The 22,519-nt window shown below is 57.1% G+C and overlaps 1 protein-coding gene across 7 annotated transcripts; it reads left to right on the forward strand.

The window, feature by feature from the left end:
• The first annotated feature begins 356 nt into the window (after positions 1 to 356).
• UBE2J2 (ubiquitin conjugating enzyme E2 J2) lies at positions 357 to 18,598 on the forward strand. 7 transcript variants are annotated; one of them, XM_031663371.1, is made up of 8 exons: positions 440 to 567; positions 1,238 to 1,381; positions 6,225 to 6,355; positions 11,232 to 11,272; positions 15,602 to 15,704; positions 15,783 to 15,921; positions 16,500 to 16,580; positions 17,121 to 18,598. In XM_031663371.1, the coding sequence occupies exons 3-8, from the start codon at positions 6,225 to 6,227 to the stop codon at positions 17,403 to 17,405; spliced, it is 780 nt and encodes a 259-aa protein (XP_031519231.1). In that variant the 5' UTR covers positions 440 to 567; positions 1,238 to 1,381; the 3' UTR covers positions 17,406 to 18,598. The 7 variants fall into 7 exon arrangements, with proteins under 7 accessions (XP_003891000.1, XP_021790507.1, XP_009206460.1 ...); XM_009208140.4 differs by lacking the exon at positions 440 to 567 and adding an exon at positions 5,628 to 5,898 and having other exon boundaries at positions 743 to 1,381; XM_003890951.4 differs by lacking the exon at positions 1,238 to 1,381 and having other exon boundaries at positions 357 to 567.
• Positions 18,599 to 22,519: the final 3,921 nt, after the last annotated feature.

Here is a 22,519-nt window from a genome sequence, read left to right on the forward strand (position 1 = left end):
AGGCCTCCAGGCGCCCGGGACGCTCCACGCCGGGGCCGCGCCGCGCCTCCCCTAAGGGCCGGGCAGGGTGTGGGAGCGGAGGACAAGGCGGGAGCCGGGAGGCGGGAGGGTCGGGGTCCTTTCTCCACCGGGGTCGCCCTCAGCCGGGCCTGCCGCCCTGGGCCGTGGCACGTGGGGACGTAAGCGCGCGGCTTCGGGGTCCGGGGCTTTCGCGCCCACTAACGGTGCCCGCAGCCGCCCGCCAGTGCGCACGCGCCGACCGCCCCGCCCTCCCCCGCCCGGCGCCGGCGGCGACAGAGAGTCGTGGGCGCGGTCCTCCAGGCTGCCTAGAGCGGCGCCCCCGCCCCCCAGGGAACGCGCACCGGAAGCAGAGACTAGGCTGGTTCCGCCCCGCGAGCGGCCATCTTGGAGGTTGAGGCGGCGGCGGCCCTGCGACGGGTTCGGTGGGCCCAGTCCCGGCGCGGTGTGGCTGTTTCGGGCGCGGGCCCCGCTTTTCCGCACCCTGCTCCGGCCTCGACCACGGCGAGCCTGAGCGCGGCGGCGGCCCACGCGCAGCGACAGGGAGAGGTGAGCGCGCTCGCAGGCCTGCGCCGGGTCCTCGGGCCCGCTCGACCGCCCCGCCGGAGCCGGCCACAGCGGCGGCCCGGGGCTGCGGGGGACCCTGCGCGACGCTTCTCCGTTCGCGCCCGCCGCCCGCGGGGCCCTGGCCCGAGCCTGCGCGGAACCCGAGGTCGGTTACGGCGGGCTCCCGGAGCTCCGGGTCAGGGTCAGGTCGGGGACTTGACCGCTAGGCCGGGTCTCCCGTCCGTTGGGACACTTGCGGCTGCCCCAGGACGGGCAGCCTCGATCCTGGTTTGTCAGTGGATCCCGGGAGTCTGTGTCGGGGGAGGGCTGCCGTTGAGCCCGCCGCCGCCTCGCCCTGAACTGTTAGACCCCACACTGCCCCGAGAGGCACGAGAGAAACGAGCGTGCCCGGGACGGTGCTCGGGGCCAGCGTTTCTGGGAAGCCCGGGCGGTGACAGTGGGAGACCGGAGTCTGGCTCCACCGCCGGCCGGCGGGAGTAAGACACGAGCCCGGAACAAGTCCCTGAGCTGCGCCGGGCCTCGCCGTCCACACCTGCCAATTCCCTGCACCCTCTCAGTCCCTGGCCAGGTGTCACCTCCTGGCCTCCTTTTCAACGCCTGCCACTTAGTGCGTGTGTATTTAACTCAAGTCCGGTTGCCACCCTCTTGCCAGACCCAGATAGGAAGCGGCTGAAAGGTCGGGCCTCAGCCCGGTGGGAGGGCAGCGAGGAGCGTACAGCAGGCTTGGCTGGGGCAGGTCGGTGGCCCCGCGTCCTGCCCCAGGGGAAACAGACGGTGTAATCTGGCTTCCGAAGAAGTGAGTATCTCGCTTAATCCAAATGTCCAGCACCTGAGCCTAGGGCGTGGTTGGGTCTGGGTGCCCGGAACTCGCAGTCTGTCATCTACTCGGCCTGGCACCGCTGACCTCCTTAGCAGCTCCGCTCTAGGCAGGTACATGTGTGAGTGACAGGCAGGTGAGCCAGGCAGGTGCATGTGTGCGTTACAGGTGAGTGTCCCACCTCCATCGGCCCGGGCTTCCATCCAGACTTCGGAGCAGTCTGGTGGAGAAAGCAGAGACTTCCGTGGCAGTCCTGGACCTGGGCGTGCCACGCGCCTGGCAGATGGGTCAGGCCAAGGTTTCCTGCCACATCCCTAAGCAGGAAAGAGCTGTCCAGACAAAGAGGGATGGGTGAGGGATGCTGGGCAGCCACTGTCTCAGCGCCTGGGCACAGCTGCCCTCGGTGATTCACGCTGCTTTTATGCAGTTTCCGTGTAAACGTTTTTTTTCTGTACCTTTTTGTTTTAAAATCGCCAACTCTTTCTCTCAGCAGGATGATGTGCTTGGTGTCCCTTGTCTGTGGGGATGTTTGAAGGGAACCCGAGGCACATATGCTTCAAACTCTGTTCTCACAGTTTGCTTCCTTTGTGGATTTTTTTTTTTTTTTGGAGACAGGGTCTCTGTTGCCCTGGCTAGAGTGCAGTGGCATGATCTCAGTTCACTGCAGTGTCCGGCTCCGGAGTTCAAGTAATTCTCCCACCTCAGCCTCCAGAGTAGCTGGGATTACAGGTGCCCACCACCACACCCGGCTAATTTTTTTTTTTTTTTTTTTTTGAGATGGAGTTTCGCTCTTGTTGCCTGGGCTGGAGTGCAATGGCGTGATCTCAGCTCACCACAACCTCCACCTCCTGGATTCAAGCGATACTCCTGTCTCAGCCACCCGAGTAGCTGGGATTATAGGCATTTGCCAGCACACCTGACTAATTTTGTATTTTTAGTAGAGACAGGGTTTTACCATGTTGGTCAGGCTGGTCTCGAACTCCCGACCTCAGGTGATCTGCCCACCTCGGCCTCCCAAAGTGCTGGGATTACAGGTGTGAGCTACCATGCCCAGCCCCTTTGTGGATTTTTATTTTCCTTGTCCTTCCTGCTGTCATATTGGGATGAGATGAATTGGGGGAAGTCGCCCCCTGGCGCCTTGGGGGACGTGAGAACGCTGTTCTGTGTGAAGCTCAGGAAGGGTGTCTGGGGAAACAGCAGTTGAATCGTGAACATGATTTTAAAAGCCTCTCCAGGCAAGTATGGGAGGGAAGCTTGCTTGTGACTGACTTGATGGAATCTATTTTATTTTTGCGTGGCTGTCCATGACCTTTCATTAAACCCGCAGCCTGGCCACTTAGCTAAGCCCAGACACACCTGTACTTGAATTGTCCAGTGAATTATTTTGTATATGGCAGAGTGTTAGCTTCAGGGTGAGCGTTTGAAAGGACGGCCTGTGTAGAGTGCTGCTTGGGGTCATCGCTGTGTCCATCACCAGGTGTTGGCCTGAGGGGAGATCTCTGGCCCATTGGCTTCTTGAGCCAGGAGCTGGGGATGCCACTGTGTGGAGCACTTCCTTCCCGGGCAGGACTAGAACCCCATTCCTGGTGAGGGCCCTCCTGGGGAGGCACTCCTTAGGCAGAGGAGCCCGCCCTTGCCTCTGCTGGGGCCCAAAAGGGCCCTGCGTGGTGTGTGGGGTCACATGGGGGCCAGTGATGTGTGACAGAGTGGGAGGCATTTGGCAGGGAAATCAGGGAGGCCTCTGAAGGCGGTGGCCCGGAAGGGCCTAGGGGAGTTTCCAGTAGAGTCTAGGCTGGGAAGCAGCTGTGAGAAGGAGTGTGTCGGTCAGGGGTTTGGAGTGGGGCCCGGGCTGTGCTGGGTCCTGGGAGTTGGAAACGGGGAGGGCTGACTGGGGCTGCTCTGTCAAGGGGCTGGCAGGCAGGAGGAGGTGTTGATTTTTCTTTGCTTGACTGTGGAGCATCCTGAAGGGTGGTTGGGGGAGTGGGTGATCAGAACAGTGTGTGGACTTAGGGGTACAAGAGGGCCTTGAGATGGGAAGAGACTAGAAGCTCAGACCTTCTGGACTCACGGAGGGAGTTGGGAGGCTGCTGTGGTGCTGATGGAAGAAGTGACGCCATTCTGCATTAGAGAGGATAATGGGAGTGGGAAGGATGTGGTGAACAAGGATTGCAAGAGTCAGGGACCCCAGAACAAGACGCAGGGTCGGGGGTGGTGCCTCGGCTACACATTTGGGAGCACGCTGTGGGTGCCCTGGCTGAGCTCTGCACTCCAGGCCCTGGGTGTGTGGGGTGAGCAGCCAAGCCCTGGCCATCGCCATCCTCAGGTTGGGAACAGACACTGAACAGGCCACTGGTGATGATTCTCTGAGAAGGAATAAACCAGTCAGAGAGTCCAAGTCTGGAGATCTCTTGCAGGCGGAGACTGAAGGGAGGTAGAGTGTGTGGCTGTCTGCAGGTGTGTGAGTTGGTTCTCATGCTGCTATAAAGATGTACCCGAGACTCAGTAATTTATAAAGAAGGCCGGGTGCGGTGGCTCAAGCCTGTAATCCCAGCACTTTGGGAGGCCGAGACGGGCGGATCACAAGGTCACAAGATCAAGACCATCCTGGCTTACATGGTGAAACCCCGTCTCTACTAAAAAATACAAAAAACTAGCCGGGCGTGGTGGCGGTGCCTGTAGTCCCAGCTACTCGGGAGGCTGAGGCAGGAGAGTGGCGTGAACCCGGGAGGCGGAGCTTGCAGTGAGCCGAGATCCGGCCACTGCACTCCAGCCTGGGCGACAGAGCGAGACTCTGTCTCAAAAAAAAAAAAAATAAATAAATAAAGTAATTTATAAAGAAAAGGGGTTTAATGGACTCACAGTTCCGCACGGCCAGGGAGGCCTCAGGAAACTTACAACCATGGCGGAAGGGAAAGAGGCATGTTTTACATGGCAGCGGGCAAGAGAGCGGGCAAGAGCAGCGAACACTGCCTTGTAAACTGTCAGCTCTCCTGAGAACGGCTTGGGGCAAACCACTTCCACGATCCAATCACCTCCCACGATCCAATCACCTCCCACCAGGTCCCTCCCTCGACATGGGAGATTACGGGAATACAATTCAAGATCAGATTTGGATGGGGACACAGCCAAAGCATATCAGCAGGGAAGCTGGTGGAGTCGGCTTCACGTTTGTGGGAACTGGGAGGTCAGGATGGAGATCACTGGTCACTGGCCATTATTGATCACCACTGATGTCCAGGGACCTTATTAAAGCGTGTGGCCATGGCTGGGCACGGGGGACTCACGCCTGTAATCCCAGCACTTTGAGAGGCTGAGGTGGGCAGATTACCTGAGGTCAGGAGTTCGAGACCAGCCTGACCAACATGGTGAAACTCCATCTCTACTAAAAATACAAAAAAAAATTGCCTAGTGTGGTGGCAAGTGCCTGTAATCCCAGCTGCTTGGGTGACTGAGGCAGGAGAATCGCTTGAACCTGGGAGGCAGAGGTTGCAGTGAGCGGAGATCACGCCACTGCACTCCAGCCTGGGCAGTGAACAGTGAAGAGTCTGTCTCAAAAAAAATAAATGTAAATAAAAGAGGTTTGAGTTGGAGCTAGTCTGATGCGGCGGGGAGTCCTGTTTTCATCACCACCCCTCTCCCCAGCCTCGGGCATGGCTGAGGGGCCTTGGGGTCCCTGATCCAGCCTCTTCTCTTGCGTGATGGTGCCTCACGCTCCGTGCTCAGCCTGCAGTGCTGTCTTAAGTGTCCCACCTGGAGCCACCAGAGTGACCTTCCTAACAGAAGATACGATCTGCCTTAAGGCTTGGACTCAAAACCCCTGTGGGGCCCAGGTTGCAGTGGCTCATGCCTGTAATTCTAGCACTTTGGGAGGCTGAGGCGTGAGAATCACTTGAGGCCAGGAGTTTGAGACCAGCTTGGGCAACACAGTGAGATCCCATCTCTACAAAAAATAAAAAATTAGCTAGGCGTGGTGGCACGCGTCTGTAGTCTCAGCTACTCAGGAGGCTGGGGTGGTAGGATTGCTTGAGCCAAGGCGGTCAAAGCTGCAGTGACTCCAGCCTGGGCGACAGAGCAAGACCTTGTCTTACAAAAAATAAGAAAATAAACCCTTATGCCCTGGCTCTGCCTCCCTGGCCAGTCTTATCCGTGCCCTCACTGTGCTTGGGCCCCTGCACACTGGGCTTTCTCAGGTGTGGCTTGTTCACCTGTGGCCCCCTTCTACCAGGAAGACAGCTGCTCCTCTGCCCAGCGAGTGCCTCGGAGTCTCCAGCGTCTTCATCACTCCAGCCGCAGAGGCTTCCCCATTCTGCGGCTCCTTTTGCTTGTGGCCAGTGGTAAACGTTGGGCAGCTTCTGGGTGCAGTGGAGGGGCTGGCGGTGGTGCCTGCCCATTTCCATGGTGTGGATTCTCCGTCAGTGAGCTCAGAGTTGGAAGGTGCGAGTAGCTGCCCTCAGGAGCTGGTCTGAGGCTGTGGCCTTAGCACCACCTCAGGCCCCGTAAGTGTATCCCTGTGTGAGTTCTTTGAGGACGGGAGCCCGGCTTTGGGTTTCTCCTCATCTTTGTACCTGAGCTGTACGTTGTGTCAATGAAGGCGGTGGCGGGACAGATGGGAAAAGAAGCCGCAGGGCCTCTGGGTATCTGGGCGGGTGGCAAGTCAGGGTGACCTGTGAGCTGTGACTCTGGGTGACTGGGCTGAGGTGTGTACGTTATGGCTGGGCCCTGAATGAGTGGTGGGCTGCAGAAACGGGAGTGGAGCCGCGTTGGGGGGAGAGCTGTGGCCAGCACCACTTTTCTTTGTCAGTGTAGACATTGTTTTTAACAGATGAGCAGCACCAGCAATAAGAGGGCTCCAACCACAGCAACCCAGAGGCTGAAGCAGGACTACCTTCGCATTAAGAAAGACCCAGTGCCCTACATCTGTGCCGAGCCCCTCCCTTCGAATATTCTGGAGTGGTAAGGCTGCGCCACTGATCACCTTGCACTGACTCTCGCTGCCACGCAGGCTTCTGCTGGCCTGGCTGGGTGAGCTTGGTGCCCCAGTCATGGCATTGGCAAGGTGCTCCTGCACCCTCCCCAGGGGTGAGTGGGTGCCCAGGGGCCGGTGGACACTCTCCGGTCTTTTCCCAATGGACGCATGCTGGGGATGTCACAGAACCCTGCTTGACTCAGTCTGGGGCTGGAAAGAATCTCTGGTGTGGGGTCCTTGGGGGAGGGGTCCAGGTTGCCTCAGGCTGGGGCTGGAGAGAATCTCTGGTGTGGGGTCCTTGGGGGAGGGGTCCAGGTATGCAGGGCTCACAGCTGCTGCTGATGTGTGCTCCAGGCACTTAGAGGAGAAACTGCCTTTCTAGACTCTGGTCTTTGCTTCTGGATACGGGAATCAGCCTGTTTTGGCTTGGACTAGGGTCCGATACTCCTGTTCCTGGCACTGGCTTGGGCCAGGTGCCCCGACCCTCAGGCTGACAACGAGAGGACTTGTGCCTCATAAGCGTTCACCTCATGGTGACTCTCCCCCTTTGAAGTATAGAGTGTGAGAGTGCATACCGCTCTGTAGAAACACCACCATGACAGGTCTGCTAGTAATTTGGTAAGAAATAAAGCGTGAGAGCCCGGGCATGGTGGCTCACGCCTGTAATCCCAGCACTTTGGGAGGCTGAGGCGGGCAGATCACCTGAGGTCAGGAGTTTGAGACCAGCCTGGTCAACATGGTGAAACCCCGTCTCTACCAAAAATACAAAAATTAGCTGGGCGTGATGGCATGCGCCTGTAATCCCAGCTACTCGGGAGACTGAGACGGGAGAATCTCTTGAACCTGGGAGGCAGAGGTTGCAGTGAGCCGAGATCACGCCACTGCACTCCAGCCTGGGCAACAAGTGAGAGCTCTGTCTCAAAAAAAAAAAAAAGGAAGGAAAATATGAGGGATGTTTATATTTTGATCTTTACAAAAAGTTATGACGGTGTGGCTCACCTGTAGTCCCAGCACTTTGGGAGGCAGGCGGGTAGGATCCGCGAGGTCAGGAGATTGAGACCATCCTGGCTAACATGGTGAGATCCCGTCTCTATTAAAAGTACAAAAAATTAGTCAGGCGTGTTGGCGGGTGCCTGTAGTCCCAGCTGCTTGGGAGTCTGAGGCAGGAGAATGGCATGAACCTGGGAGGTGGAGCTTGCAGTGAGCCGAGATCGTACCACTGCACTCCAGCCTGGGGGACAGAGCGAGATTCCGTCTCAAGAAAAAAAAAAAAAAAGTTATTTATTTATTTTTTAATTATTTATTTTTTTGAGACAGAGTCTAGCACTGTCGCCCAGGCTGGAGTGCAGTGGCGCGATCTCGGCTCACTGCAAGCTCCGCCTCCCGGGTTCACGCCATTCTCTGGCCTGAGTCTCATGAGTAGCTGGGACTACAGGTGCCCGCCACCATGCCCGGCTAGTTTTTTGTTTTTGTATTTTTAGTAGAGATGGGGTTTCACTGTGTTAGCCAGGATGGTCTTAATCTCCTGACCTCGTGATCCGCCCGCCTCGACCTCCCAAAGTTCTGGGATTACAGGCGTGAGCCACTGCGTCCAGCCTTATTTATTTTTTTGAGACACAGTCTTGCTCTGTTGCCCAGGCTGGAGTGCAATGGCATGATCTCGGCTCACTGTGATCTCTGCCTCCCAGGTTCAAGCAATTCTCCTGTCTTAGTAGAGATGCGGTTTTACCACATTGGTCAGGCTGGTCTCAAACTCCTTATCCCAGGTGATCTGCCTGCCTCAGCCTCCTAAGGTGCTGGGATTACAGGCATGAGCCACCATGCCTGGCCTAACTTCTTGTATTTTTAGTAGAGATGGGGTTTCATCATGTTAGCCAGGATGGTCTCGATCTCCTGACCTCGTGATCCGCCCGTCTCGGCCTCCCAAAGTGCTGGGATTACAGGCTTGAGCCACTGCGCCTGGCCCTAATTTTTTTAATTCCAGAGAAAAGATACTTCAGTGAGTTGAAAGGAAGTGTGTTTCTGCTTGGTCAGGGGTCCACCTTCTCTGGCTCACAGAGGAGGCCCAGCCCAGGCAGGTGGAGGATACCCAGGGTGAGGCAGAGCCCCTTGGCCACCAGAGTGCTGTCTGCCCCCAGTGCTGAAAATCAGATGTGGCCCCCCAGGACATTGCTGGCAGGTGTGAGGGACAAGTTCCACGGTAGCCGCCGCCTCCCTGGTTGCGAGGACGCCTTCATCGTGTGGGGAATCGTTTCCCACAAGTCTGTGGGTCAGGCATCCCCAAGACCCTGTGCAGTTTGGATGATTCACAAAGAATACTCACCATTAATATTATGGAGAGAGGCTGGACGCGGGGGCTCACGCCTGTAATCCCAGCACTGTGGGAGGTCGAGGCAGGTGGATCACGAAGTCAGGAGATCGAGACCAGCCTGGCCAACATGGTGGACCCCGTTCTCTACTAAAAATACAAAAATTAGCCGGGCATGGTGACTTGTGCCTGTAATCTCAGCTACTTGCTACTTGGGAGGCTGAGGCAGGAGAATTGCTTGAACCCGGGAGGTGGAGGTTGCAGTAAGCTGAGATTGCGCCAGTGTACTCCAGCCTGGAGAGAGCGAGACTCCGCCACACACACGCACGCGCGCGTGCACGCACACACGCACGCACACACACAAATTATGGAGAGAAAACAGCAGTGGAAGAGGCACGTGGGGCAAAGTCTCTGTGCTCCATTCCCAGCAGCAGGCTTGGGTTTGGACGGCGCATGTGGAATGTTGACCAGAGAAGCTCATTGGAAACCGAAACGTTTTAGGGGAAGGCCCAGGAACTTTATGGGGCTGGTCCTAGGCATCCTCTGCCTGGCACCTGCCAAAATACCAAAATACCGGACTTCCAGGAGAGCAGGGGCTCAGCGTAGACCACGTTGCGTGTACTGTTGAGGCAGTAAGCCCCGGTTGTCAGGTGGTGGCACCTGACCCGGGAGGACAATGTCAGTGTCAGGCCTGTGCTGCGGGAACCCCTGGCAGGGCCTCCACAGGTCTCTCCCCTCCCTGAGAGAAGTGTGCTTTCCCAGGAAAGGCCTGTGGGGTGCGCTGTGGGCCACATGGATCCCATCTTGTCTCGGCCGCCCCAAGGCTGCTGGGCTCTGTCTCAGGAAGAGAGCGACTTCTTTATTTCTTGCCAGTGTTCGCAGCTTGGGCACAGGAATTGGGAACAGGAACAACTTAAGGCCACACTCCTGGGTGAATCGTGTGCTGGGCTCGGAGTCACTGGGTTCCTGGGCCACTGACACATGACAATGGTATTTTTTGAAGAAAACATATCAGCTGGCAGATAGCACGCATCACATCATCCCATTAGTATTTTCTTTTGAGTATTTTTGTCCCTCAGGCTGGAGTGCAGCGGCGCCATCTCGGCTCACTGCAACCTCCGTCTTCCAGATTCAAGCAGTTCTCCTGCCTCAGCCTCCCGAGCTGGGATTACAGGTGTGCGCCACCATGACCAGCTAATTTTTGTATTTTTAGTAGAGATGGAGTTTCACCGTATTGCCCAGGCTGGTCTTGAACTCCTGACCTCAGGCAGTCCACCTGCCTCGGCCTCCCAAAGTGCTGGGATTGCAGGTGTGAGCCACCGCGCCCAGCCTAATTTTTGTATTTTTAGTAGAGATGGAGTTTCGCCATGTTGACCAGGCTAGTCTCGAACTCCTGACTTCAGGTGATCCACCCACCTCGGCCTCCCGGAGCGCTGGGATTACAGACGTGAGCCACTAAGCCTGGGCCCCCGTTAGTTTTAAACTGATGTCACACATGTCCTGGGGGAGAGCAAGGGGAAAGATGATGGCTGGTGTTGGCTGGTGTTGGCAGTTGCAGCCGTGTCTGGTTTCTGGCATTTCTAGCTGGCTTTACTTTCCATCTCTGTGCGCTTCTGTTTGGTTTGGGAATCTGTAAAGCCCAGATTTCCGTGAAGCAGAAGCCTTGTTTATTTGTGTGGAGGAGGGTTTAGTCGGTTTGCTGCTGCCCCTGGTCTGAGGGTGAGCTCCGTGTGGGGACTGTGGTTTTGGGGACAATCACGGCAGTTCCTGTTCCTTCTCCAGGACAGCTGCTCAAGTCACTCATGGTTTTTCCAGGAGCATGAAAAACGGCTGGGGCACAGAGCCGGCCCCACATCACTGGCTGTGTTCTGTTTAGCCTGTGTGTGTGATACCAGAAAACACATTATGTATAAGTACATTTAAGAATATACATTTTAAAGTACATCGTTTTTTCCTTGGAGATAGGGTCTCACTCTGTTGCGCAGATGGGATGTGGTAGCAGTCATAGCTCACTGCAGCCTGAAACTCCTGGCTCAGGCATCCTCCCGCCTCAGCCTCATGAGTAGCCGCGACCACAGGCATGCACTACCACGCCTGGCTGTTTTTTTTTTTTTTAATAAAGGTGAGGTCTTGCTGTGTTGCCTAGGCTGGTGTCAAACTCCTGGGCTCAAGTGATCTTCCCACCATGCCCTTCCAAAGTGGTGGGATTACCGTCTTCAAGTACATCTTAGTAACGTACTGTGAAATTAAAATTTATTTAAGATTTCAGTTATTAATAATTAGGATTAACTATATTGTAGAAACAAAGGTATTTTATGATAAACATAGAAAGTATAGTCTTTAAGATCCTGTTACAAAGAGACTGAAAGCACCCACAGTAGAAGAGACTGGGAGCTTTGAAGCTGTGTGGCTGTGTGACATTTCACCTGCATCTGTTCACTGCCTGAATGTGAATGTAATTTTGACTGGGTCCTATAAACCCCAGGCTTGGAATGCTTCAGGTTTTGGAGAATTTGCTGTCCCCAAATCCCAAGTAATTTTCTTCTCTCCCTTAGGCACTATGTCGTCCGAGGCCCAGAGATGACCCCTTACGAAGGTAAGGATTCTGTACTTAGGTAGAAGAACACCAGGCCGTTTTTATATTCTGGATCAACCTTGCCTGTTCAACATCTTTTATTTGCAAACAGCAGCCTTTCTACTTTGGATGTGCGCTAGTTGAATTGGCTTAGTTGGAACTCATCCTTGTCTGCTTTTTCACGCGCTGGAAGTGTTTGCTCTGCTGATGTGTCTCAGCCCACAGGGCCGCCTGTAGCGTCTGTGTTCACCAGCCTCTGACACCATAGGGCCACAGCCGAGAAAACCAGACTGGGGTAAACACTGAAGCTGGCCTGTTCTACTGTTTCTTAAGACCTGGTGCATATCATCAAAGGAGAGACATATGTATTCAATATGAGGGCGCCCCCAGGGTTTCGCGATCCCCAGGACGGTCTCTGAGCTAAGCGGAAGTACCCCTGTGTGGTGGCATCTGGGGCTTTGGGAGGCTGCAGGACCTGCCCAGCACCTCAGTCCTTCATTAGCTACCAAGGCCGATCCAGCAGCCTGACCCCTCTAGGTCAGCAGACACCACCTAGAGTCCTGGGTGTCATTTACAGAGTAGATGCTGGAGCTGTCAGCAAGTTTCTGGGGCCTTTGGTGGAGGCGGGCGCCAGCCTTGGTCTGGGCCAGGTCAGGAGTCAGCGTGCCCGTGGATACCGTCCCACCGGCAAGTGCAAGGCACAGCAGGGCCAGGTCAGCAGTTGGCTGTCCAGCCGCAGGGCCCCGGCTTCAGGTGGCTGGAGCAGCAGGCTCTGTTTGCCTGCGTGTGGAGGCTTTGGGTGAGATTTCACTAGAGGAAAGTGCTGCTGCTAGAAGGTGGTTTGCAAACCCCTGCTTTGGACTGTCGGGAGGGTTGTGGGTGGGTAAGAATGAAAAAGGCTCTCCTGGCCGGGTGCGGTGGCTCACGCCTGTAATCCCAGCACTTTGGGAGGCCGAGACGGGCGGATCACGAGGTCAGGAGATCGAGACCATCCTGGCTAACACGGTGAAACCCTGTCTCTACTAAAAAAATACAAAAAACTAGCCGGGCGAGGTGGCGGGCGCCTGTAGTCCCAGCTACTCGGGAGGCTGAGGCAGGAGAATGGCGTAAACCCGGGAGGCGGAGTTTGCAGTGAGCCGAGATCGCGCCACTGCACTCCAGCCTGGGTGACAAGATCGAAACTCTGTCTCAAAAAAAAAAAAAAACAACAAAATGAGTGGTGGTCTTTGACAAGCAAAATTATGCCAGCTTTACTTTTGTGATTTTAGTTTTTTTGAAATAAATGATGAATATTAATTCTGTATCTACACCCTGCCTCCCTCAGCATCACCAGCCAGGTCAGTTGCTGGTGGAGATAAGCTGCTCCCCCGACAGGGCTGGACACAGTTGGGAGAAGAGGGGGCAGCTCCTGGGTGTGGTGGGGCCGTTGCCGGCCCCAGCCCTGTCACTGGTGCACTTATCCTGGTCCCTTCCCATCCCTTCCGTTGTGTGGCTCTGTGCTGGTCCTGGGTCTCAGGAAAGCCTCACTTCAGAGGCAGGTGTGTTCCTACTGCCCCTCCGTTTTCCCCTCTGTGGCACTGCTGCTCCCATCCCTGCGGCCCTCCCTCTCGCTGGGGGATGCCTTCTGCTGTTTGCAGCCCGGCCCTCTGCTCTCCTTCAGAGTCTCCGGGGAACCCCTCTGAACTGCCACTTGCCAAGGGGCTGTTCTCAGTCCTCAGTTTCTTAGCCTCTGGTATCTGATGCTGCTGACGATGGCTTCCTTCCTGACTTGGGGATTTCTGACCCCTCTTCCTGCCTTCTTGGTGGCTTCTGTGCCAGGTCCATGTCTTTCTGGCCTGGCGTGCGTTAGCTGTGTCCCCTCCGTGCACTGGGCTCCGTGGCTGTTCTGCCCAGGCATGCCCACTCTGACAGTTCAGAGCTGGCTTCCTGCAAATGTTGTTAAATAATTCCCCTTGAGTTAATCTGTAGATTTCACACAGTCCTAACAAAATCTCAGTTTCTGTACTACACAGGCTTATTCTAAAATTTACATGAAAAGGCAAAGGACCTGGAACAGTTAAAACAATTTTTCTAAAGAATAAAGTGGAATCTGTGACTGGGGGGGGTCTCTGCGGTGTGGCCACGCTGTGACTGGGGGGGTCTCTGTGGTGTGGCTGCCGTGTGGCCACACTGTGACTGTGGGGGACTCTTGCTTTGTGGCTGCACAGTCCATGTGGGGCGTGGGGCCTGTGGGGACACGGGGGGGGTCACCAGGGTACAGTGCATAGCATGGGCGTCTGCGTGGGTCAGCTCGAGGAAGGGGGATGTGAACTGAAAATTGTCCTGGGTGACAGCCCCGCTTCTGGTCAGAGAAAGTCCAGCCTAGATTCAGAGTGGGTCCCGAGGTGGCCTAAAACGATGAGAGTTCCCTGCAAGACATGAAGCGCCCTAGGGGCAGGGGTGCTGCATCCTACACAGGGTGGCTCTGGAGCAGAAGAGCCCGCGACCATTTGGGAACTCGCATTGGGGCAGGATTGTGCACAGGGAGCCCGAAGGGAGGACAGAGGCCAGTGCTCCTCAAACCTGATGGCATGCACATGCACACACACAGACATACATGCATGTGTCCTGATGGCATGCACACACACGCACATGCAACACACGTGCACGCACGCGCGTCCTGACGGCATGCACACGCATAGACATGCGCACACACGCATGCAGGTGTGGCCGGGGAGTCCTGGCTCATGCACTTGTGCTCTGGTTGGGGTTGGCCCCAAGCTCTGAATTTCCAACCAACTCCAGGTGCAGCCTGGGCAGCCAGGGTGTGGGCCTCGGGCTGGGGCAGGGCTGCCACGAGGCAGCTTGTGGAGGGTCCGGGAGCAGGGCCGGGGGAGGCCATGCAGGGTGTGCGGATCTAGATTGATTTGAAGGTGGAGCCAACAGGATTTGCTCATTGTGTGGGTGTGGTACCAGGAGGATGGAGTTGCCAAGTTGCCATTTGGTGGAAGTGGCCGGAATTCTGTCCTGGATGGGGGCGTCTGGCCGCTGTGCTGTGGACGGTCAGTGTAGTGGCCTGGAGTGTGCAGGGGGCCTGTGGGTGCACCGTGGGGGCAGTGGCTGAGCAGCCATTCCAGGACTCCTGATGGGAGGCCGTGAAACTGGGGCGACTCCAGAAAGATGCCAGGACTAAGAGGAGAGCGCCCTGTGCTTGGGTGGGTGAAGAGGGGCTGGCTGGAGTGGGAAGAGGGGGTGGGGAGGGAGGAGCTAGACCAGGTTGGGGATTTGGAGAGGCAGAGCCAGGAGTGGCCCCTGATAAGGCTATGCCGTTGGGTGGTCAGAAACCAGTGGGAGGGCCGGGCGAGATGGCTCACGCTTGTAATCCCAGCACTTTGGGAGGTCGAGGCGGGCGGATCATGAGGTCAGGAGATAGAGACCATCCTGGCTAACACGGTGAAACCCCGTCTCTACTAAAATTTAAAAAAAATTAGCCAGGCGTGGTGGCAGGCACCTGTAGTTCCAGCTACTCAGGCGGCTGAGGCAGGATAATCGCTTGAACCCGGGAGGCAGAGGTTACGCCCCTGCACTCCAGCCTGGGTGACAGAGCGAGACTCTGTCTCAAAAAAAAAAAAAAAAAAAAAAAAAAAACACCACCAGTGGGTACATGTGGGTGACCCTGAGGTCGACCTTCAGGTCAGGTTTGGTAGGCCAGGGAGAAAGCCTGGTTGGGTGGATTCGAGAGCTTGGGAGGGGAGAACGTGGGAACAGCCATGGATGAGGCCCGAATCCAGGGGTTCAGGTCAGGGCGGGGGCATTTGGCAGAACTTGGAGGGGGGTGTGGTGGAGAGTGGTGTGTTTGAGGTGGGTTTTGCTGGCCTTTGGGTGCGGTTGGTCGGGGAAGCGAACAATGCTGGAGAGTCGCTGGGTCTGGACCTGAGTCCTGGGAGGGGCGGCCTCAGCTGGGCCTGGAGCTCCTGATGTGCTGAGGGTGTTGCAAGGAGGCCTGCCTGCCTCTCCCGACCCTCTGCTCTTGGTGTGGGTGTGTGGACGCTCCAGGGGGAGAGGTGTGCGGTAGCTGTGGGGGTCTTGAGCTCCCGGGGAAGTGGGGGGTCTGGGTCCAGTCATGTGGCTATGGGTAGGGTGGGGAGGGGCATTGGGTCTGGGTGGTCATGACGGTGGGTGGGTCATGACAGGAGTGGCACTGGAGAGTAAGGTCAGTGGGGGACTGAGTCTGGGAGCCGGCTCGGCACGGAAGGGCAGTGAGGACTCAGGAGCTGAGCTGGGGGGCGGGGTGGTGTGGGGATGGGGACAAGGTCTCCAGGAGCCCCTGCTGTGGAGGACGACAAGGCTCTTTGTTTTGTTTCCATGTAGGTGGCTATTATCATGGAAAACTAATTTTTCCCAGAGAATTTCCTTTCAAACCTCCTAGTATTTATATGATAACTCCCAATGGAAGATTTAAGTGCAACACCAGGTAAGGTGCCTGGAGGGTGCCGTGGAAGCTTTCTGGCTGCAGTGGGGAGTGTGCACTGACAGGGCCCCTGTTTCGCAGGCTGTGTCTTTCTATCACGGATTTCCACCCGGACACGTGGAACCCAGCCTGGTCTGTCTCCACCATCCTGACCGGGCTCCTGAGCTTCATGGTGGAGAAGGGCCCCACCCTGGGCAGTATAGAGACGTCGGACTTCACGGTGAGCTTTTGAGCGCCTCTCCCTTGTGGGCCATCAGCCTTGTGTCTGGGGCTGTGTTCTGTTCCTGAGTTGCAGCTGCCTTTCTTCTCAGCAGGCGGGGCTGGGTGGAGTTCCCGCCTTGTCCCGGGCACCCCTTGTCCCAGGCACCGTGGTGGAGACTGCTCTGCTCTGTGGCCTCGTGTTCCCCGCTGTGGCCTCGTGTTCCCCGCTGTCTCTCGGTCTTGCTTTTCTTCACCTCCAGCGTCATCCACACCCGCCAGTGGCTCCTCCTCGGGATCTTGGGGTGGGCCGAGGCAGTGCCAGTCGCACAGACGGCGGGGGCCTTTTCAGCCGGGAGCACAGTGCTTTTGTTAGCTGGTGTTTGTTTTTCTATTTTTAATAGGAATCGAGTGTGATATCATTAATTGATGAGAAGATTAAGAAGCCTTTATAAGACTGAGTTTGCTGTGAAGAGTGTGCTAATTAAGTGCTTTCTGCAGCATGAAGACTGCAGCCCTTGACTTTGAAATCATCTGCTTTTATAATTTTAAAAGAATTGAAATTAGTTTTCTGGCTGATTCCCTTCTCTTCCTTCCTAGAAAAGACAACTGGCAGCGCAGAGTTTAGCGTTTAATTTGAAAGATAAAGTCTTTTGTGAATTATTTCCTGAAGTTGTGGAGGTAAGAAAGAGAAAGTCGGAAATGGGTTTCGCCTTCCCCTGTGTTAAAACACTTCAGTTTCACCTCTTTCCAAAGAGTAAAATCTGGGTCCTGAAGCTGCAGACCTCCTCAGGGTATGGCTCCTCTCCCCCAGGAGCCCCGAGGCGGGGGAGGCAGAAGGCCTGGGCCCTGGGGGGTGGCCTGCGGACAGCTGTGCTGGTGGGCGGGGAGCTGGGCCTTTTCCACTCGTGGGCCTGAGCGGCCACCTGGGTGGTCGGGGGATGGCTGGGAGGCACAGCAGCTGCCGTGTGGGACTGGAGTGCTCCCTGGTCTTGGCCTCTGTGGCTCAGCCTTACTCTGGTCTGCCTGAGTGCAGGGGCCAAGAGGCACAGGGCCAGTGAGGCCAGCCACGCTCGGGCCCTCACCTGTGAGATGGGGTCAGGATGTGACACGGCCTAGGGCTGGGTTCTTGGTGGTGGACTGTGAGCTCCTGAGAACCGGAGTGCTGGTGCTGAGGCGCTGTTTGGAGACCAGCTGCGTTTCTCGCTGTTTCTCTCTTAGGAAATTAAACAAAAACAGAAAGCACAAGACGAACTCAGTAGCAAACCCCAGACTCTTCCCTTGCCAGACGTGGTTCCAGACGGGGAGACGCACCTCGTACAGAATGGGATTCAGCTTCTCAACGGGCATGCGCCGGGGGCCGTCCCGAACCTCGCGGGGCTCCAGCAGGCCAACCGGCACCACGGACTCCTGGGCGGCGCCCTGGCGAACTTGTTCGTTATAGTTGGGTTTGCAGCCTTTGCGTACACGGTCAAGTACGTGCTGAGGAGCATCGCGCAGGAGTGAGGCCCGGGCGCCCAGACCCAAGGCGCCAGCGAGGGCACCGCGCGCCAGAGCGTGAGCTGGGCAGGCCGGACACACTGCCCGGCACCGGCGGACCCACCGGGCTCCTGGGTTGAGCGTTTAAAAGCCTGAAAGGGGAAGCGAAAACCAAAATGTGTGACTGGGCTTTGGAGGAGACCCGAGACTCAGGCCTGCCCCGGCCTCGCGCCGCTGGGGCTGGCGCGGATGGGCCGCTCGTGCGCTGGATTTGTAGCTTCTCTTCCGTGTTGTCTTTGGAGCTGTTTTAGTAAACCCGTTTTTCATTCTGTTAGATGTGGTCACTTAGAAGCAGACTCGCTGCTGACCGCGCTGCGCGTGCGCTCCTGGAGCTCCGGGCTCCGGCCGGGGGAGGCGGCCGCGTGGTGACGGGGCCTAGCGGGGACAGCGACAGCCGTGGCTCAGCATCCAGGGAGATGGGCTTTGGTCCCAGCATTTGCGAACGTGTTTACAGTCAGGGTGAAACGCGCTCCTTCTAGAAAGTGCGCGGGGCCTTCGGCGGTCGTGGAGCCAGGACCTGCCCGCTCCGACCACGAGGTGTCGCCCTTGCCCGCGGCGGGGGGGTGGGGGGCGGGGCCTCCTGGGCGCCCCTCGGGGCTGCAGGCGCGGGGGCCTCGGGTACCTGCAGAGCCGCTCCCCCGAATTCCTTAAGTCCGGTGGCCCAGAGCCCGTCCTGTGCTGGCGGAAGGCGGAGGACCGGAGTCCCTGCGGGAGGCCGCCACGACCGGCAGGCTGGCCCCGTGCGCTCGGGGCCCCGCTCACATCCCATCCCGCGCCCCCTGCGCCGGTCTTCACCGTAGGTAACGGCTCCGGCCCGGGGTTCGCTCTCCACGGAAGATGGCAGAGGGGGACCCCGGCCCGGGAACGACGCCTGAGCCGGCAGGGGCTCCCCGGGTCCGGCCGTCTCCCCCTTCTCCGTCGGTTCCGTGACTTGGCCCGGGTGGGATGTGCCGCAGGTGCATCACGTCGAGGTGGGTCGCGGCCGCCGGCAAGAAACCCACCGTGTCCAGAGGCGGGCGGCAGACAAGCCCAGCCCGCGCGCGCTCCTCTTTGTTTGTTTTTTCATCGGTTTATTCAGAATTGCTCTATAATTTACCAATTGTATGTATTTAACCTATTGTGGAAAACAAAAAGTCTTTCATTATATCTTTATTTCTGAATTTCGTGCTGCTGGTGTCTCTGTGGGCGGGACGTGTGTCCGTCTCTGTGCTCTGGGCTGGGGTGGCCCGTGACCAGGGGTCACACCTGCTGGCTGGGGTGGCAGCTGCAGGGCAGGTGGGTCCCGGTAGGGAATCGCGTCGCTGGGGCCGGGTGTAAAGTCCTCTGCAGGACTCTGTCCCCATCCCGTGCTGGATGCCAACCGTGCCCTGATCCCCAGCGCTTCTGTGACTGCCTGCATCACTTCCCAAGCCTGGTGTTTCCCGAGGCTCACGGGAGGTGGAATGCTAATGAACAGGTTTATTTAACACACGTTACTGCCGGGTGCGGCGGCTTCCGCCTACAATCCCAGCACTTTGGGAGGCTGAGGGGTGGATCTCTTGAGCCCAGCCTGGGCAACATAGTGAGACCCCATCTCACAAAAAATACAAAACACTGCCTGGTGTGGTGATGCACACCTTTGGTCCCAGCTACTCAGGAGGCTGAGGTGGGAGGATTGCCTGAGCCCGGCAGGTGGAGGCTACAGTGAGCCATGATGGAGCCACCACACTCCAGCCTGGGCAAGGGAGCCAGATCCTGTCTCAAATGTTTTCTATATGTGAAATCTCAACTTTTTTTTTTTTTAAATGGAGACAGAATCTTGCTCTGTTGCCCAGTGTGGAGTGCAATGGTGCCATCATGGCTCACTGTAACTGGGCGTGTGGGTTTTTCTCCTTATGTGTGGAGATGAGAGATCGTAGAAATAAAGACACAAGACAAAGAGATAGAAGAAAAGACAGCTGGGCCCGGGGGACCACTACCACCTAGATGCGGAGACCAGTAGTGGTCCCGAATGCCTGGCTAAGCTGTTATGTATTGGATACAAGACAAGGGGGCAGGGTATGGAGTGTGAGCCATCTCCAATGATAGGTAAGGTCACGCGAGTCACGTGTCCACCGGACAGGAGGCCCTTCCCTGTTTGGCAGCCGAGGCAGAACGAGAGGACAGCTTATGCCGTTATTCTATGCATTTCAAAGAGTTTAGTACTTTCACTAATTCTGCTACTGCTATCTAGAAGGCAGAGCCAGCTGTACAGGGCAGAACGTGAAAGCAGACCAGGTGCGTGACCGCGGAAGCACAGCATCACAGGGAGACGGTCAGGCCTCCGGATGGCTGCGGGCGGGTCTGACTGATGTCAGGTCTTCCACAAGAGGTGGTGGAGCAGAGTCTTCTCTAACTCCCCCGGGGAAAGGCAGACTCCCTTCCTGGTCTGCTGAGTAACAGGTGCCTTTTCTAGGCACTGGCACTAGCGCTAGACCAAGGTTGGCTAAGTAGCGGGCATCTTCCCAGGCGCTGGCATTACCGCTGGACCAGGGAGCCCTCTAGTGGCCCTGTCCGGGCGTGACAGGGCTCACACTTGTCCTCTGGTCACTTCTCACTGTGTCCCTTCAGCTTCTATCTCTGTATGACCTGGTTTTTCCTAGGTTATAGTTGTAGAACAAAGATTATTATAATATTGGAATAAAGAGTAATGCTACAAACTGTGATTAATAGTATATGTAATCGTATCTATAATCTATTTCTAGTATATTCTTACTGTGTATATTTTCTTTATTATACCGGAACAGCTTGTGCCCTTGGTCTCTTGCCTTGGCACCTGCGTGGCTTGCCTTGACCTCCTGGGCTCAAGGGATCCTCCAAACTCAGCCCCCTACGTAGCTGGGACCACAAGTGTGCGCCACCATGCCTGGCTAATTTTTGTATTTTTTGTAGAGATGGAGTTTCATCATGTTGTGCAGGCTGGTCTTGAACTCCTGAGCTCAAGGGATCCACCTGCCTCGGCCTCCCAAAGCGTTAGGATCATGGGCGTGAGCCACCATGCCTGACTAAAATCTCAACTTTTTTTTTTTTTTTTTTTTGAGATGGAGTCTTGCTCTGTCACACCGGCTGGAGTATAGTGGTGTGATCTCGGCTCACTGCAACCTCTGCCTCCCGGATTCAAGTGATTCTCCTGCCTCAGCCTCCCAAGTAGCTGGAATTACAGGTGCCCACCACCACACCCAGCTAATTTTTGCATTTTAAGTAGAGATGGGGTTTCACCATATTGGCCAGGCTGGTCTCAAACTCCTGACCTTGTGATCTGCCCGCCTTGGCCTCCCAAAGTGCTGGGATTACAGGTGTGAGCCACCGCGCCCGACTGAAATCTCAACTTTTAGCGACCCTTGGTCAAGCAGTGAAGGCGGTGCCCGTGGCGTGTTGTCTGCACTGGCCCAAAATAAGAGAGATGATGTTTGACCTGTTGGGCCGGGCACGTCTGGCCCTCTGTCCCTGTTTCCCGTAGAGGAATTGTGGGCCCCTCTGTTCTTGTGGTGTCACCAGTGGGGGCCGTCCTTGACCTGCCCCTGGGAGCACGGTGTGTCCCCTTGCCATGCAGACCACACTGTGGAGTCTTTTAATGAGGAGAGAAAAGCCCCTGAAAGGTTGATGTTCTGCAGACACGTGCAGCACGTGGGCTCAGAAGAAGGTGTTTCCTGTGTGCACTGGCAGCCTCGAGCTTCTCTGTGAGCGCATGCCCAGGCCGGCCTGAGCGAGAGCGCTCCGGGTCTGAGGGAGCCGCTCTCCCTGCAGCAGGCGGGCGGGCAGCGGGCAGGCGGGCAGCCTGTAGGTGGGCAGCGGGCGGGCGGGCAGCAGGCGGGCGGGCAGGGCACTGTGGTCCTTTGCCATTTTTCCACGGCCTGGGGGTGTCAGGGTGTCTGGGTTGGGGGGTGCAGGGGGTGAGCAGAGCCAGCAGCTGCACCTGAGCCTCCCTGTGGGGGCAGCTCACGGCTGTGGCCCAGGGTACCCCGGGGCCTTGGTGGGTGACCCAGAGGGTGGGGTCCTCTTGGTCGTTTTCTAGAGGGAGTGTGGGGACTGAGTGTTCCTGCCTGGGTGCCAGGCTAAGCTCATTTTAAAGGTGCCTGGGGATGGGAACAAGAAGCCACATCCTTCCCAGTTAGACCCAGCTGCACTCTGTCCAGCCTCCCAGGGCTGCCCGTTTTCCTGCCTGTAGGGCAGAGTTGGAGGTGCAGCCTGTCCTGTCTGGTGTCACAGGGGAGCACATTGCTAGTGGGTGACACAGAAAATTTGGATGCCCTGCCTGTGAGGAGGGGTCTGGTAGCCCTGGGCGGGGGTCTCCTTGGCCAAGGCACCTGCCCACCCCTCCCCTTTGCCCCAAGCCTGGATTGAGGGGTGTTGGGGCTGCCTTTCCTGACTCATGCTGGATGCAGGTCACATCTAGGGCTCACCTGCGGGCGTCCGGCAGGGCTGGTACTGTGTGGGCACTGTGCCATGTCCCCAGAGTCCTCCACCACCTTCACCAGCGGACACGGGGCTGGGAGGCTTCCACAGTGCGCCCTGGAGATGCCAGTCAGGCAGCGTCTGAGAGCCCAGAGGGTTCGGGGGCAGCCGGGGTCCCTGGTGGGTTCCCAAGCGTCATCCCTATCCCAGCCTGGTCTCCGGTGGCTCTGTCTGTGGGTGTGGCCTGGGGCTGGGGTCTCAGCGTGGCTGCCCTCGTGTCTGGCAAGAGGGGAGGGTCTGGAGCGTTCCGAGCTGTGCATCTGGCCTGGCATGTTGACCTTCCTGTTTCTTTTTTTTGTATTTTTAGTAGAGACGGGGTTTCACTGTGTTAGCCAGGATGGTCTCGATCTCCTGACCTCGTGATCCGCCCGTCTCAGCCTCCCAAAGTGCTGGGATTACAGGCTTGAGCCACCGCGCCCGGCCTGACCTTCCTGTTTCTTTTGGGGCCACTGTTAGCCTCGGCCAGGACCAGCGGCTGGAGGGTCTTCCAGCCCCACCTGGCCACCCCCTTCCTCTGGCCAGTGAGCCCAAGGGGTCTGTCGCCATGATCTGGCCTCACCTTTCCCCCGAGTGGGGACCCAGCCAGGCCCGCCAGCACCCCCAGGACC

The sequence above is a fragment of the Papio anubis genome, chromosome 1 (assembly GCF_008728515.1).
Source record: "Papio anubis isolate 15944 chromosome 1, Panubis1.0, whole genome shotgun sequence".
Classification (NCBI taxonomy): Eukaryota; Metazoa; Chordata; class Mammalia; order Primates; family Cercopithecidae; genus Papio; species Papio anubis.